The sequence below is a fragment of the Oculina patagonica genome, chromosome 6 (assembly GCF_052425735.1).
Source record: "Oculina patagonica isolate OP01 chromosome 6, crgOcupat, whole genome shotgun sequence".
NCBI lineage: Eukaryota > Metazoa > Cnidaria > Anthozoa > Scleractinia > Oculinidae > Oculina > Oculina patagonica.
In genome coordinates, this window is record NC_135763.1 from 31,471,909 (window position 1) to 31,489,432 (window position 17,524).

The 17,524-nt window shown below is 36.6% G+C and overlaps 3 protein-coding genes across 4 annotated transcripts in view; all 3 read right to left on the reverse strand.

Annotated features, from left to right (window-relative positions):
• The window catches only part of LOC144658280 (uncharacterized), a 39,225-nt gene extending 39,053 nt beyond the window's left edge, over window positions 1–172 (reverse strand). For both annotated transcript variants that reach the window (XM_078518687.1, XM_078518688.1), the window contains exon 1: window positions 13–172. In XM_078518687.1, the coding sequence (XP_078374813.1) occupies window positions 13–82 (70 nt within the window). In that variant the 5' untranslated portion in view covers window positions 83–172. The remainder of the gene's footprint in view (window positions 1–12) is intronic.
• Window positions 173–5,277: 5,105 nt separating this feature from the next.
• Window positions 5,278–9,727, reverse strand: LOC144658283 (uncharacterized). The gene is made up of 4 exons (XM_078518690.1): window positions 9,630–9,727; window positions 7,489–7,754; window positions 7,125–7,242; window positions 5,278–6,445 (listed from the first exon to the last, which is right to left on the reverse strand). Exons 1-4 carry the CDS (start codon window positions 9,697–9,699, stop codon window positions 5,982–5,984), a joined length of 918 nt encoding a protein of 305 aa, XP_078374816.1. The 5' UTR covers window positions 9,700–9,727; the 3' UTR covers window positions 5,278–5,981.
• Window positions 9,728–10,756: 1,029 nt separating this feature from the next.
• LOC144658327 (uncharacterized) lies at window positions 10,757–13,390 on the reverse strand. The gene is made up of 3 exons (XM_078518749.1): window positions 13,083–13,390; window positions 12,117–12,234; window positions 10,757–11,476 (listed from the first exon to the last, which is right to left on the reverse strand). Exons 1-3 carry the CDS (start codon window positions 13,260–13,262, stop codon window positions 11,010–11,012), a joined length of 765 nt encoding a protein of 254 aa, XP_078374875.1. The 5' UTR covers window positions 13,263–13,390; the 3' UTR covers window positions 10,757–11,009.
• Between the last annotated feature and the right edge of the window lie 4,134 nt (window positions 13,391–17,524).

The window sequence follows — 17,524 nt, forward strand, 5'->3', positions numbered from 1 at the left end:
TTTCGGACTCACCCTCCACGTGCGTTGGATAAGTTATCATTGAAATCCATGACGCGAAAACCACCAGAAAAGAAAAATTCATTCTTACTCCACAACGTGGATGTCTTTAGCTTTTAAGTCGAAAGACAATTTAAAATAATGCTGGGCTAGCACAGCCCTAGTGACGTGTATTCGAAGATGTATCTACAGGCCAATACGGACTAATATAAGGCTGCATGAAAAGTGCATTGTAGTTGATAGCTGTCAAATTGCAATGACAGCTGTCAGAAAGACTGACTCCTCCTTCTTTTGGTTAGACATCCCGTTTTTATCCCGTTTTTAAAGAGCGAATAAGCATTTTTATTGATATAGTGGTTATTATTTTTATTTTGTTAATTTATTTCTGCAGTTTCGTCAACTATGCTTGCAGGAAACCCATTGCATTTTGCAACATCAGTTTCAAAGGTAAATTTTTCATAAAGCAGTATCTATAACATAAAACCATTTTATTCAGAATTTCAAACAGCATTCTCTTGCTTACCTGTAGGTCGACTCAGCATTAAAATTGAATGCGCGTGTAGACAAACAAAGATTTTGCGACACGATATTTCTAGGTTTCTTAGCCAAACAAATTAAAGTAGAAAGTCCTCGGGCATAGCTTTCCCCATACGGACCTCCTGGCCGGCAAATAACATATATGTATAGCAGCACAGGTACCCCCAGCTCTATGGGAGATATAGACCGTGCGACCTTTGTTCAGCGGCGGCCGTTGCGTAACAGCAAATTAAAAGGATTTGTATGGAAAATAACGATTCCTGTTTTAATTTGAAAATGCGAACTAGTTTTTTAATAATAAAAAAACCAACTTTAAGTCCTCTGTCTGTTGTTCTTTCTCCTATATGGTTATAAGGCAATGGAACTTTAACTCACTGGAATAGCGTTAAATCGGTCCAAAAACCACACAGGAGAAAGAACAACAGACAGAGGACTTTCGGTAGGTTTTTTTTTATTACAAACTAGTTCGCATTTTCAAATTAAAACAAGAATCGTTATTTTCCATACAAATCCTTATAATTTCGCTGTTACGAAACGGTCGCCGTGACGCTCAAATTACAACACTCACACAACGCTGAACAAAGGTCACACGGTCTATATCTTCCATAGAGCTTGGGGTACCTGTGGTAGCAGGCGGTTTATATTTTTCGGTCCCACCCGCTGTACGAGACAAAGTTCTATCAAACTAAAGTTGAAATACAAAGACCTTAACCTTGAGCAGCAAGATTAATTCCTCCCTGTATTAATCTTTTCGTGTAAGTGCAAGAGTGTTGTTGTAACCCTGATACGCGCCTTTTTTTACTTGCGTTCAATCCGTTAACTATCTCGAATGACCACCATGTAAGTTCTCCACATAAAATTAATAATTAACTTAACATACAGATCGCTTTCGCTTCGTAGACATGTTGTCGTTTTGAGTTATGATCGTTTCGTTTGTTTACATAACCCACGCTGATCGAACTGATCAAGCGAGACGTTCCCTTAGCAACAAAACAACATTGAACCAGCCAAAATTCAGCTGAACGCATCATAATGCTTTTTGTCTCCGAGTGCTCGATGTTTCGAAAGAGGAGCGTGTTATGCGCTGTTTTAAACGCAATTTTCCTGACTTTTAACATAATTTCTGATTTTTTTACCCCTTAAACTTTTAAGGTTCAAAGGTCATTAATATTCATGAAAACGGGATCAGAGAAAAAGTCGATCCGGATAATCGAAAAGTCCGAATAATCGAGGTTCGACTGTAGTAGTAAACAGAATTAACCGAGCGATGATCACAATAGACACATTGCTTTGATATGGAAATTAAACGCTTCCTCCCAACATATACTATTGCAAATGTAAGGAAACTAGTTAAGATACAGTGTAGAAAAAAGGAAGCTTATGAGCATTTTTGAAATAAAGGTTTATGAGCATTTTGAATATAAATATTGGGTCAACAAATTTTCATAAGGGTGATGGGATTTTTAACTATAACTTTACACCGTTATTCGCCAATGTGTGACAGAATTTGTTTTACCGCTTTCCTCGCGTGAATATGCAAATTTCAACACTACAATGACATAACACTGCCGATATCATTCATAACTAATTATCATTCGCTACCATTCTTGAATAAGTTTTTGTCAAATTTTTGTGGAGATGGCCGAGCAGTAGAATAACGTTTTTGTATTTAACATTTTGAAAAGCAAAAATAAAAAGCTTGGTCACGAACCAAAGATTACACCAAGATAATGAACAAACGGAGACCTTTTCAATGCAGGTGTTGTTTTAATTTTTTAATTACATATTGTAGTTTGCTTGACAGAAGGGAGAACTGAATGTTGGCCATGTATTCTGATGGCCCATTAACGAGTTATTACCATTATATGACCCATTGTTAAGGAAGACACCATTAACGCAGAGCTAGGCAGCCAATGTAAATTTGTGCTTTTCTTGTGGCAAGCAAATGAATCTTTTTTTTTTTTTTTTGCCTTTTCCCAGGTTGCTTAGACAAAAGGATAAATATTTTTTCTCTGTGAAAGAAAGTTTACTTTCTCAAAGTTGTACTTTTGAAATTTTTTGTCCATATAAATGAAAATTCGTGAAAATGCTATAGACTGCTTTTGGTTTGAAGCCCGGGCCAAACGAGAATGAGAGTTGATGAGAGTTGACTCTCGTGAGAGTTTTCGTCAACTCTTATCGACTATTATCAACTCAGGCCAAACGAGAACGAGAGTTGGTACAGCTCTCATCGACTCTCAGGAAAATTTGAGCAAGTTCAAAGTCGATGAGAGCGCGTGAGGGTTGATGAGAGTGCACGAGAGTTCCATGCTAAAAGAATAGCGAGAGGTGAAACTCTCATCATCTCTCCTCCTCGTTTGGCCCGGGCTTGATGCCTTGTTTTGAGAATGCAGCCAGGCATTCTCATTGAGATTTTCAATCTCTCAATTATCTGACGAAACCTTTTCGCGCTTTTTTCTTCCGGGTGACCTCAGTTAGATTGAGTTTGACTGACTTAATGCAAGAAACAGTGCATGTATAACAATTTAAAGGAGCTAAGTCACGGACAACACATCTTAGAAAAAACGGCACGTTTTTTCAAGTTAAAACCATCCATGTTAATTTTCGCGTTTTTATACTCCTTTGTTGTTTTTCTATGTTAGAAAACTATTATTCTGAATTTTCCTTCAAAATCCTTCAAAATCAGAAAAATTACTTAAAATAAAGTGACATTGCTCCTTTACGTGGCTCCATAGGGTTTCTTGACCGCGCGAAGAATGGGTACGAAAGGGCGAGCTTGAAATGCCGGCAAATCAAAACAAACATGGCGGTTTCACGCGAGCGTGAAATTTTCGGCGAGAAAACGCGAGACTTGCTTCCTGCCAATAAAAAAACACCCGGCCGTGCTTTCCTGTGTTGAGCAGATAAAAGAGTTTACAATACCCTAAAGAGCTGTTTACAACGTCCGCGGTGCTTCTGGCCGCTTTTGTGAAGTTCGTGCGATCGAAAGCAAAAGAGAAAATAAAGAATAGTCTCCGCGATTGTGAGATAATTCGAGCAGAATTTCAGAGATTCTGCTACATAAAGGATTAAGGTATGTCTCTAACTAACCTTTGGGTTAACAGATATTCGCACAAAAACCGACAAAAACGGGGAACGCTCGTCTTTACACATCAACTCGTATGGTTCGAAAGTTCGCGCATGCTCAAATAGCGATCTTGGACAATTTCTATTCTGATGACGTAATTGTTATTCGGGCGAAAATTGAAATTTTCCCCTTGTATTTACTAGAGTTTCCTTCGGTGAAATTCCTTAAAATTTGGCATAGATGTGATACCTTTTTAACTGCCCTTTTTGCCGTTTTTTTTTTTTAAATTTGTAAGCCAGTTTTTTTGCTTAGTCAAAAAAACACAAAATAACCAAAAATGCAAAAACGACCTGGACAACCCCTACGTTTTTTGTTTTTAAAAGTTATTTCTCATCAGATTCAATCCGTTAGGAGAATTTCAAAAATTTTCACCGAAGAAAATTAAAGAAATTTACGATCAAAGCCATAAAAACACCAAAAAGTAGGACTTTTTGAGTAGATGTAGCTCAAAAACAAAGGCCGTTATTTTAAAAAAAGAATAATGCACAACATATTTTAGTCCTTCTTTTTAATAATTCAGCAACTTTTATTAAACTAGTTTAAAAAATAACGCGAAAATGATCTCTTGATGGGTATCACTTGTGCGCGCGCCGTAATATCTCAAAACCCTATGGAGCCACCTTAAAACAATGAATACACGAGATACAGCATATCTTGCAAATGCAGATAATAATCTATTGTAATTATACAATCTTAACACTAACACAGCAAGAAAACACAACTTTACCGTGGTGTAAGGCGTCAAAAACTAAACCTTTATCCCAGCTTTACACCCAAGTATAAAGGTAGATAAAGAGACTTCTTTACACCAACTTTAAATCGTATTACAAACGGTAGCGTAAAGGTTGGTTTAACCACCTTTAACAACATTTAATTGATGGTGTAAAGTTGGATAACGGACTGTACACCAGATTTAACCACCTTTAATTTAATGTAAATCCCAATTCATGCTGTGTAATCATATTCGACAGAAGATTCTGTTATTTATAAGCATCTGCTTTCCTCTGCTTTTTTTCGTTCCTCTTTGATTGTCTCTCGCTCGCTTTCCTTGCGAGTTTCATTCAACTCAAGAAGTGAACACCGTGTCAAATTTTTTCCGCCTTCTCATAATTTCACTTCTTTTACATCAAAATGAAATGTCCAGTAGATTTATACTTAAAAGGAATTCATTAAAACAATTGTTCCATTCGCCCTTGTTGGATACGAGTGGTTATAGCTAACGAACAGTCAACGACGCGCGAAGCACTCGAGGAAAGCTGACGAAAAACAATAAAAGGCAGCACTTTTTTTAACCTTCTGGGAGGAGCCTCCCCCAACCCTCGTTTTTTTAACTTAAAAATTATTTACGCTATGGTCTCTAAAACAATACAGGATGGTGTAGACGGTTGTTCTGGTAAATATAGTTGCTTTGCTGTCATTATGACGTAATATGACGTTATTTATTAAGTCATTTGTTTGATTTTATCTGCTGTAATAACATACATACAATTAGGATGTTAATAATTTTTTAATTTTTTGGTTGTCATAAGCAACAAAAACGACGTCACTATGACGTGTTTAATAATGAGAAAGCCGCAATCGTGGATACACCATTTTGAATTTACTAATTTATTTCATTAAAGTTAGCGGACTGTAAAACTTAAATTTCTATTAAAAAATGCGTCAAGATAAAAATAACATAAGTCAATAATGAAATTACAGAGAAAAATGGTCTGGTTACAAATTCAGCCGGCCATCTTGGATTTTACCTTCAAATTTAATAAACTTAATTATGTCTAATGTAATACGCTGTTGCTAAATTAAGTGTATAAATGCAAAATGCATCATTATACATAGTAATAATATTGACTAATACCCTTTTAAGTGCAAACTTGGTAAAACATGGCTGTGAAAAGCCGGTTGCAATAGGAAAATCAAAAACTCGAAATGTTGTCAGAAAAGGTTTAGGGAAAGTTGACAAATTGTGTGTTTATAACATTAATTGACACGAAGTTAAACATCTTTAAAGATGGGGCTGGCCTCCAACCCCAACTTCCTTCCCCCGCCCTCCAATTTTAAGTATTAAAGTTTTAAAATCTTTCATTAAAGACTAGTTGTTTGTTGACTTGTTTTCGTTCTGATATTGTTTCCTTTTTTATTTAATTATCAAAGAGAACAAAATCGCAATTTTTTCGGTGTTTTAATCCGTTGTCTACTACTTTTTATTTTTAGATTATGATTTTCAAATCGAAATTTGAAATGTTAACGCCCAAAGCTGTGTTTCAAGCCCATATGGTTTAAAAAAACTGGATCAAGTTGAAGTACTTCGTGTATGCCCTTCTCAGGCGTACCACGCATAGACATCAGCGCAAGTCTTCCCGGCGTTATTGTCCTCTGTGCAGTCATTCAAGTCTTGTCCATACCAAATGTGAATCTCCTGTCCAACAGACACTGACAGCGGGGTGGGAAGTTTGTTGAACACAAGTTCTGTTGAGTTGACACCAATCCCAGCAATCTGATATGTATAATATTTTGTACATTTTGACTCATCTCTTAAGTAATCCGCAAGCGCCAGTGCATTCTTGTTCGGGTATGTTATGACGGTCATTAGCCTCTTGTCGCCATAACTCGAGCCGTCACAGCCCCAGAAGGAAGCTGGTACACTTGGGATACATTTTAAAGCACCGCTTCTGTGAACAAGTTTGAAAGTGTAGACGAGGCCGTTTTCCTTGATGTGAAAAGTCCCGTATGTGTCATCTCGAGCTCCAAAGCAAACGGCAGCATCGTTGATCTGTTTCCAATTCTCTGAAATACATACATACCAGTAAAATAGAATAAGAAGTAGGTTAAGTATATCGGGGAATATTTTTAGATTCAAAATACGCGAAAGAGTTTTCTGACTGCCTTTCTGCGGCCTTCCAAGGGTAAACGACGAATGGCGAAGGATTGGAATACGTTCATCGTCCTTTCGCCATTCATATTATATTTTACCCTTATAGCTGACTCCCCTCTTTTTTAATATCTCTCTATTTTTTCTTTGAAGACTCGCACATTTCACACAATTCAATAAAAGATAAAATTTATAACTGATTTACATACATTTACATTCTCTATTTTACGCACTGGCACTTAATCAACTGGGCCTGAGGCTATCAATCAATTATATATAACTCGCAAAATGTTTTCGCTTTTAATTTAACACTTTTATTTGGACGGTTTTGCACTTGCATTTGCGTTGATTTGTTAACAGTGTTAAACACTGATGTTGTTTAGTTTAATGTCTGCCGCGAACGGCCTTTCCAAGGGTTTCACTGTGTTGCGCTGTGCCTTTCATACAAAAGCAGTTATACTTCTTAGAAGTTATGCCTCTAGGCCCGGTTCTTAGGTTTGTGAGCGCCTTGTTAATGACTGAAATTGATCAGTAAGCACACAATCAACATCCAAGTTATTAGCCTTATGAACAAAAACAACAAAACACACGTACCTTTCTCGCATTGTTCGCCCGCAAAACCAGGCGTGCACAAACAGCGGTATTCCTTGTCTGTAAATCCTGACTGACAAGTTGCTTTGTTGTAGCAGCGCGGATTCTTTCCACAGGCGTTCTTAAACATGTAAAAAGGAAAGATTTTAAAGAAAAGCTTTACCTGTAGTTTACTCTAACCGTGACCAACTTAATTTTTTCCTCAGGTACTAGAAACGCTTAAAAACACCTGCTTTAACAACCGTATCAGACCAAAATTTAAAAAGTTATATAATTCTTGTTTCTATTTCCCAAATATTTCTTTAAGTGCAAGCTGAGAAAATTTGGTGGTTTTCAAAAAAGGATTGTAATTTTTAGGTGTTTTTACCTTTGCGCCGCGATAAAGGAAAGCGTTGTCATTTGTCAGGTCTCCATCATGTTCCAGGTGAGTAGAATTATTCAGCTCACATTCCTGTTGTCCTGTTGCACTGTCTGGATCTTTTTTAATGTTAAAACTGACACAGTCGTCATGTTGGTAGCAAAGAAGTTCACAGAAGTCCAAGTCCGTGACATGCACGGTTTTTATCCTGTGGTTCTTCAAACGCTTATCAGCAAAGAAGTAATAGCTTGGGAAGTACAGTTCACGATTTCGTTCTGAAATAAGATTAAAAATAGTTTCAGGAAAGAAAGATCTACTTTTCTTTAAAGTGGGCCTGACCTGACCATTCTTGCTCTAAGTTGTCGGTCACTCATTTTCCAAGCGTCAACAGATGTCAAACATTTTGTCCATATAAAAACCCGTTTCATATTTGCCAGGCTTATTTTCAAAGAAAAGATTCTAATAAAACATTAGCCGAAGCAAATGATGTCTTTTTTTTCTTTTTTTTTCCATGGTCTATTTTGCTTTTATGATCAGATTTGAAATTATGTTTCGATTGCATGGCGCTTGAATTTCAAATTTGCGTTTTGAAAAGTACAATAACTACACTTCGCCCAAATTGTCTCACTTTAAAGCAGAACTTTCTGTCTAAATACCTTATTATAGGAAATTAACCCGTCATGAAATTAACGGGAATTTAAAAAAATTGCGTTAATTTAAGTCGCGTAAATTTTTGAGAACGTTAATTTCCGCGCCGTTAATTAAGTGCAGCGTTAATTTCCATGACCTTAATTTCCATTATTTTGGCCCCAATTTTTCGATACAGTCCAGACGTATCGGCTCTTAGAAAAAAGCATTATTTCCTCAGTGTGGAAATGTACCAGTTTCACTTAAACTGTGAAGAACGCTCAACGCGGTTAGACTTCATCCTTCGCTTAACCCTTACGTTTAGGATTATACGCCTAGTGTTGAAATAAACGTTTCCCTGTTGTCTTAACAAGTTTTTTCTTTTGTATTCGTCGCGTTAATTTCCTTCATTTTGAAATGTTTCTCCCTCTTTCGCGTTAATTTCCTTTATTTATTGGGAAATAACTTTTCCTTCAATTAGCGTTAATTTAAGTCGCGTTAATTTCAAGCACCTTAATTAACACAAGCGTAAATTTCGAATAATTAGGTAGACAAACTCTTAACATGTTTAAAATGTCTTCAGTTTCAACTAAATTATATTCAAACCACGTAGGAACAATTACTTTGCTTGATTATGATGGAAGTATCATCGAAACGACGGACGGCATTAGCCTTAACTAATTTTTGCCGAAGTTTTTCAATAAACCTTATACATTTATCTTTAGCATTAATAATAAGTGATGAAACTAAACACCTTAACTGAGGATAATTGACAAACAACTAAATTCATTGCTCAAGCCCAATATCACAAACCCACCTGCTAAATGTCATAACTTTCTCCATCCATGTTTAATAGTTTTCAATGTTCAGGTAAAACATCTATTCATAATTTTACCAGAGTAAGGGAACAGTACTGTTTCAATTTTTGCAGCTTGGACTCCAAAGAAATTGTAGGATTTGGACTGCAATTCTTCAGAGCTCAATAACTAAAACAATTAGACTACTCGCACTTTCCATGAGCGATAGTCAATTAGACTCGAAATGTTTGTTTAAAAAAATAAATTTTTAACGTGTCTAAAATTTCTACTTTATACTGTTTCTACCCATTTTATATTCAAAGCACGAAGAAACAGCCACTTTGTTATGATAATGATGGTAGTATCATCGAAACGTCGGCCAACATTAGTTTTAATATTTCTACTGAAGTTTTTCAGTAAACTTTTAATCATATGATAGATCTTAAACGTTAAAAAAACAGGTATAATGAAATTCAAATTAACCCTTAACTAAGAAAAGTTTGACGAAAAACTGGATACAGTGATCGATATTGCAATTCCATCCAAATAACATGCCCCATGTTATTTACTACGATCCGTTACTACGATCCTTTAGAGCTGTTTAACTTAAACAATTAAACTACTCGCTTGCGCATTATTTGAGCGACATTCAACTTGTCTGCGCTTCGAGCTCGTGACTACATAAAACAGAAGTTTTTGTGTATAAAAGAAATTTGTCGGACTCACCTTCCGCGTGCGTTGGATACGTTATCATTGAAATCCATGACATGAAAACCACCAGCATAGAGAAATTCATTTTTGCACCACAACGTTGAATGTCTTTCGTTTTTATGTCGAAAGACAATTCAAGACAATGCTGGGTTAGCAAAACACTAGTGATGTGTATTCGAAGCAGAAGCTTTGAGCTAAAACCGACCAATGCAAGGCTGCACGACAAGTGCACTGCGGTTGAAAGCTGTCAAATATAATTGACACCTGTTAAATTGCAGTTCACACCTGTCAGAAAGCCGACTCTTCCTTCTTTTGGTCAAGACTTCCCGTTTTTATCATGGATTTTTTAAAGATCGAATAACCACTCCTATTTATAAAGTTTTTTTTTTTACTTTATTATCGTGTTAATTAAGGTATTTGTAATTAACGCGATTTAACTTAACGCGAATTGGAGGAAGACTTACTCCTAAATAAAGGAAATTTACGCGAAAGATGGGGTAAAATTTTAAAATAAAGGAAATTAACGCAATTAACACAAGGAAGTGCAGTTTGTGGCGAGAACAAGAACAAATTTTTATTTTAACATTGTATACACGAGATACGGCATTTCTTGCAAATGCAGATGATTATCTATTACAATTAATAAATATACAATTTTAACAATAATCATATTCGACAGACGATTCTGTTGTCTACAAGCGTCTGCTGTCCTTTCCTTTACTTCATTCCCCATTGATTGGGAATTCTAAATAAAAGTTCATTATAACAGAAGAACTGTCCGCTATATCAAGCGCTTCCCCTTGATACAGGGTTGTTTCAGCGGATTCATAGTACTCAAAGATTGACTAACTGCTGCTGAAAGAGGCCTGCATAGTCAGAAACTTAGAGGAGCTACGTCACGGGCAACGGATCTTGAAAAAACATACTGGCAAGTTTTTTTCAAGATCGTTGTTTATAGACTTTATAATCAGTCCCAATCTTCGTTAGTTAAAACCATCCTCGGTGTTTACTCCTTTGTTGTTGTTTTTTACGTTAGAAAACTATTCCTTTGAGGTTTATCGTGACAATGCTCCTTTAACATATACTATTTATAATGTTCTGACGTTGCGGTAGCCAACAATATTTCTTGGCTTCGAATTCTACTCCAGAAAACAGCCATATTAGGCATTATACTTCAAAAGAAAGCAATTTGCAATTGTACCAATGTATCCATTTCTCGCATCTAGACCATAATTTTTATATAATCGATCAGTGTAGACATATTGACCAACTAAGTTATCGTTAAAAATAATAATCTTTTAAGTCTTGTCCATACCAAATTTGAAACTCTTGGCCAAAGTCCACATTGGGTTAAATAAATCAGGATTAATATGAAGTACTTCATGTATGTCCTTGTCAGGCGTACCACGCATAGACATCAGCGCAGGTCTGCCCGTCGTTATTGTCCTCTGAGCAATCTTTCAAGTCTTGTCCATACCAAATGTGAAACTCTTGGCCAACAGACACTGACAACGGGGTGGGCAGTTTATTGAACACAAGTTCTGGGGAGTTGACACCAATCCCAGCAATCTGATATAAATAATAATTTTTTCCACAACCAGAAACATCTTTCAGGTAATCCGCAAGCAACAGAGCAGTCTTGTTCGGGTATGTTATGACGGTCAGTAACCTCTCGTCTCCATAACTCGAGCCGTCGCAGCCCCAGTAGGATGCTGGTACATTTTGGATACATTTTAAGTATCCACTCCTGTGAACCAGTTTGAACGTGTAGACGAGGCCGCTTTCTTTGATGTTAAAAGTCCCGTATGTGTCATCTCGAGCTCCAAAGCAAACAGGAGCATTGTTGATTTTTTTCCAATTCTCTGAAATAAACATGTACATACCAATGAAAACAATGTAAAGAGTAGGCTTATAGTATACCTGGGACTATTTTCGATTGAAAATACACGGTAACGTTCTCTGGCTAAAAAATGAAAAATAATTCGAGCTTCTGGCTGCCTTTCTGCTGTATTTGAAGGTAAAATATGAATGGCGAAAGAACGCGTTCATCGTCCATTCATATTTTACCCTTTTAGCTGACTGGCCTCATTTTTTCTCACTATCTCTCTCAGCTCATTCTCCTTTCTTTTACTTTGAAAACCAAGAACGGCACATTCCATACAATACAATAAACATTACAATCTATAACTGGTTTACACAGATTAACATCCTCCGCACTTCAGGCACCATTAAGCCTGAGGCAAACGATCGATTTTCTTTGATCTTATAATTCACTTTTAAAATTTCCGTTCAGTGCCTGACACGCGACCGACCTTTCCAAAGGTTTTGCTGTGTTGCGCCATGCCCTTAATGCTTAAACCAGTTATTCATCACAATGGCCAAGCTTCTAGTCGCAGTTCTAAGCTCTGTGAGCTTCTTGTCGATGACAGAAATGGAACAGTAAGCACACAATCAACATCCAAGTTATTAGACTTATGAACAAAGGCTACACAACACACGTACCTTGCTTGCAGTGTTCGCCCGCAAAACCAGGCGTGCACAAACAGCGGTATCCCTTTTCTGTAAATCCTGACTGACATTTTGCGTTTTTGTAGCAGGGCGGATTCTTTCCACAGGTATTCTTAAACAAGAAAACAGAAATGAAAGGATAGTTAAATAAAGAGTCAGAACACGCGCCAGGATTCGATCCAGGACTCGAGCTACGGCTCGAGAAAAGACTCGAGATAAGGATTCGAGCCAGGACTTGAGCCAGGTTTCTAACAGCGCTCCGGTTAGCCTGTACGAGGACCGTTAAGTTTTTACTCCGGTTTGCTTGCGGTAAGCTTTCACTTCGGTTTGTTTGCGGTTGACTTTCACTTTTGTTTGCTTGCTGTTAGCTATAACTCGGGTTTGCTTGAGGTTAGCTTTCTCTCCAGTTTGCTTGCGGTTACCTTTTACTTCGGTTTGTTTGCGGTTAGCTTTCACTTTGGTTTGCTTGCTTCACTACAGTCTCTGCTTGCGGTTAGCTTTCACTACAGTTTGCTTGCGGTTAGCTTTTATTTGTTAGTTGTGGCAGTGCTATATATATTTACTATATATTGTGTAAAAATTACATTATTATTATAGCTGCAACAAGGATATTACAGTTTCACACTGTTCAAAAACTAAAAATATTAACCTGTTCTGACTTGAGTCCTGAGCTCAAGTTCTGAGCTTAAGTTTTGGCTCGAGTCCTTGCTTGCATTGACTTAAGTTTATCTCCAGAAATGGAAGAAATGCTTTTCCTAGTTTGTCCTAACCGTGATCAATTTTTATTTTTTTCTCAGTTACTATCAATCGACACTTTTTTGTTTTGTCCCAGCAAACAGAGCTCAGCCAAAGCAACACACACTGGTACTTTGAATAAGTAGTGTTTAAATAAGAAAGAGTAAGGATGCATATAAATGATGGTTACAATTTTAAAAAACTCCAATTTTTAGGCATTGTTACCTTCGCGCCGCGATAAAGGTAAGCGTTGTCCTCTGTCAGGTCTCCATCATGTTCCATGTGAGTAGAATTATTCAGCTCACAATCCTGTTGTCCTGTTGCACTATCGGGAACTTTTTTAATGTTAAAACTGACACAGTCGTCATGCTGGTAGCAGAGAAGTTCACAGAAGTCCAAGTCCATGACATGCACGGTTTTTATCCTGTGGTTCTTCAAACGCTTATCAGCAAAGAAGTAATAGCTTGGGAAGTACAGTTCACGATTTCGACCTGAAATAAGATATATAAAATATAATTAAAGAAAGATCTACTTTTCTTTAAAGGGAACCTGACTTGGCCATCCTTGTGTCAAATTGTTGGTCAACTTTCAGGGCTTCAAAATCTGTCAAACAACCTATTTATAGAAAAACGCGTTCATTTTTGCCGAGCATACACTCAAATGAAATATTCTGTTAAAACATAAGCAACTCATATCATTTATTTTTTTATTTTGGTTTTATGACATTTGAAAGTATGTTCAGACTGTATGCGCTTGACACAGCGTAACATGAATTTTTCAATTTTGCATTTTAAAAAGTCCCACGCGCACGAATTGTGTCATATCTTTGAAGTAGAATTTTCTGTTTAAATAAACAAAACCTTCAACATGTCAAAAATTTATGTTCAAACCACAAAGGAACAGTCACTCTGTCTCGATGTTGGTGGAAGTATCATCGAAACGACGGAGAGCATTATTTTTCATATTTGTACTAAAGTTAAAACGTTAACCTTAAACGTTGAAAAAATATTGAATGAACCTGTTTCGTATGCAAATACACCTTTAACTAAGAGCCCGAGGATACTTGAAAAAGAACTAATGTACTGATCAATATTAAACATACACCTGCTACATATAATAACATTCGCTCCATGTTTAGAGTTTTCAATTTACAGGTAAAAATAAATCGATAATTTCTCCCGAGTGAGGGTGTCTCAAATTTTTGTCAGAATGGTCTACATAAATGTTTTGGTTTTTTACCTCTGCGATTCTTTAGAGCTGGTCCATGTTACCTCGATTTCTATGGGCGGTAGTCAACTAGTCTTGACATGTTTATATAAATTAGATCTTTAACTTGACCTAAATGCCTGCTGTACTGTTTTCACTAATTTATATTCAAAGCACGAAGTGAAAGTCACTTTGCCTTGATAGCGAAGTATCAAAAGGTCAGACAGCATTAGTTTTAATATCTCTACTGAATTTTTCAGCAAACTTTTAATCGTATGATTAATCTTGAACGTTAAAAAAATATGTAATGATGAAACTATTTCTCATACAAATGTGCATTAACTGGGAGGATGTTGATTAACGATCAGTGTTTTAAATCCACCGACGCTACATGTATTAAATTTCTCCATGTTTCGAACAGTTTGATTTCAGGGGAAAAGTTTTTGATAATGTCACCGGACGAAGGAATATGTTTCAATTTGTTTCAGTAAGGTCTACATAAGGACTACTGCCTTTGTCAACAATAGTCAACTTAGCTAACATAAAACGCAAATTTATGGATATAAAAGAAATTTTTCGGACTCACCCTCCACGTGCGTTCCATAAGTTATCATTGAAATCCATGACGCGAAAACCACCAGAAAAGAAAAATTCATTCTTACTCCACAACGTGGATGTCTTTAGCTTTTAAGTCGAAAGACAATTTAAAATAATGCTGGGCTAGCACAGCACTAGTGACGTGTATTCGAAGATGTATCTACAGGCCAATACGGAGTAATATAAGGCTGCATGAAAAGTGCATTGTAGTTGATAGCTGTCAAATTGCAATGACAGCTGTCAGAAAGACCGACTCCTCCTTCTTTTGGTTAGACATCCCATTTTTATCCCGTTTTTAAAGAGCGAATAAGCATTTTTATTGATGTAGTGGTTATTATTTTTATTTTGTTAATTTATTTCTGCAGTTTCGTCAACTATGCTTGCAGGAAACCCATTGCATTTTGCAACATCAGTTTCAAAGGTAAATTTTTCATAAAGCAGTATCTATAACATAAAACCATTTTATTCAGAATTTCAAACAGCATTCTCTTGCTTACCTGTAGGTCGACTCAGCATTAAAATTGAATGCGCGTGTAGACAAACAAAGATTTTGCGACACGATATTTCTAGGTTTCTTAGCCAAACAAATTAAAGTAGAAAGTCCTCGGGCATAGCTTTCCCCATACGGACCTCCCGGCCGGCAAATAACATATATGTATAGCAGCACAGGTACCCCCAGCTCTATGGGAGATATAGACCGTGCGACCTTTGTTCAGCGGCGGCCATTGCGTAACAGCAAATTAAAAGGATTTGTATGGAAAATAACGATTCCTGTTTTAATTTGAAAATGCGAACTAGTTTTTTAATAATAAAAAAACCAACTTTAAGTCCTCTGTCTGTTGTTCTTTCTCCTATATGGTTATAAGGCAATGGAACTTTAACTCACTGAAATAGCGTTAAATCGGTCCAAAAACCACACAGGAGAAAGAACAACAGACAGAGGACTTTCGGTAGGTTTTTTTTTATTACAAACTAGTTCGCATTTTCAAATTAAAACAAGAATCGTTATTTTCCATACAAATCCTTATAATTTCGCTGTTACGAAACGGTCGCCGTGACGCTCAAATTACAACACTCACACAACGCTGAACAAAGGTCACACGGTCTATATCTTCCATAGAGCTTGGGGTACCTGTGGTAGCAGGCGGTTTATATTTTTCGGTCCCACCCGCTGTACGAGACAAAGTTCTATCAAACTAAAGTTGAAATACAAAGACCTTAACTTTGAGCAGCAAGATTAATTCCTCCCTGTATTAATCTTTTCGTGTAAGTACAAGAGTGTTGTTGTAACCCTGATACGCGCCTTTTTTTACTTGCGTTCAATCCGTTTACTATCTCGAATGACCACCATGTAAGTTCTCCACATAAAATTAATAATTAACTTAACATACAGATCGCTTTCGCTTCGTAGACATGTTGTCGTTTTGAGTTATGATCGTTTCGTTTGTTTACATAACCCACGCTGATCGAACTGATCAAGCGAGACGTTCCCTTAGCAACAAAACAACATTGAACCAGCCAAAATTCAGCTGAACGCATCATAATGCTTTTTGTCTCCGAGTGCTCGATGTTTCGAAAGAGGAGCGTGTTATGCACTGTTTTAAACGCAATTTTCCTGACTTTTAACATAATTTCTGATTTTTTTACCTCTTAAACTTTTAAGGTTCAAAGGTCATTAATATTCATGAAAAAATAACGGGATCAGAGAAAAAGTCGATCCGGATAATCGAAAAGTCCGAATAATCGAGGTTCGACTGTAGTAGTAAACAGAATTAACCGAGTGATGATCACAATAGACACATTGCTTTGATATGGAAATTAAACGCTTTCTCCCAACATATACTATTGCAAATGTAAGGAAACAAGGAAACTAGTTGAGATACAGTGTAGAAAAAAGGAAGCTTATGAGCATTTTTGAAATAAAGGTTTATGAGCATTTTGAATATAAATATTGGGTCAACAAATTTTCATAAGGGTGATGGGATTTTTAACTATAACTTTACACCGTTATTCGCCAATGTGTGACAGAATTTGTTTTACCGCTTTCCTCGCGTGAATATGCAAATTTCAACACTACAATGACATAAAACTGCCGATATCATTCATAACTAATTATCATTCGCTACCATTCTTGAATAAGTTTTTGTTAAATTTTTGTGGAGTTGGCCGAGCGGTAAAATAACGTTTTTGTATTTAACATTTTGAAAAGCAAAAATAAAAAGCTTGGTCACGAACCAAAGATTGCACCAAGATAATGAACAAACGGAGACCTTTTCAATGCAGGTGTTGTTTTAATTTTTTAATTACATATTGTAGTTTGTTTGACAGAAGGGAGAACTGAATGTTGGCCATGTATTCTGATGGCCCATTAGCGAGTTATTACCATTATATGACCCATTGTTAAGGAAGACACCATTAAAGCAGACCTAAGCAGCCAATGTAAATTTGTGCTTTTCTTGTGGCAAGCAAAATAATCTTTTTTATTTGCCTTTTCCCAGGTTGCTTAGACAAAAGGATAAATATTTTTTCTCTGTGAAAGAAGGTTTACTTTTCAAAATTTTACTTTTAACATTTTTTGTCCATATAAATGAAAATTCGTGAAAATGCTATAGACTGCTTTTGGTTTGAAGCCCGGGCCAAACGAGAATGAGAGTTGATGAGAGTTGACTCTCGTGAGAGTTTTCGTCAACTCTTATCGACTATCATCAACTCAGGCCAAACGAGAACGAGAGTCGGTACAGCTCTCATCGACTATCAAGAAAATTTGAGCAAGTTCAAAGTCGATGAGAGCGCGTGTGGGTCGATGGGAGTGCACGAGAGTTCCATGCCAAAAGAATAGCGAGAGGTGAAACTCTCATCATCTC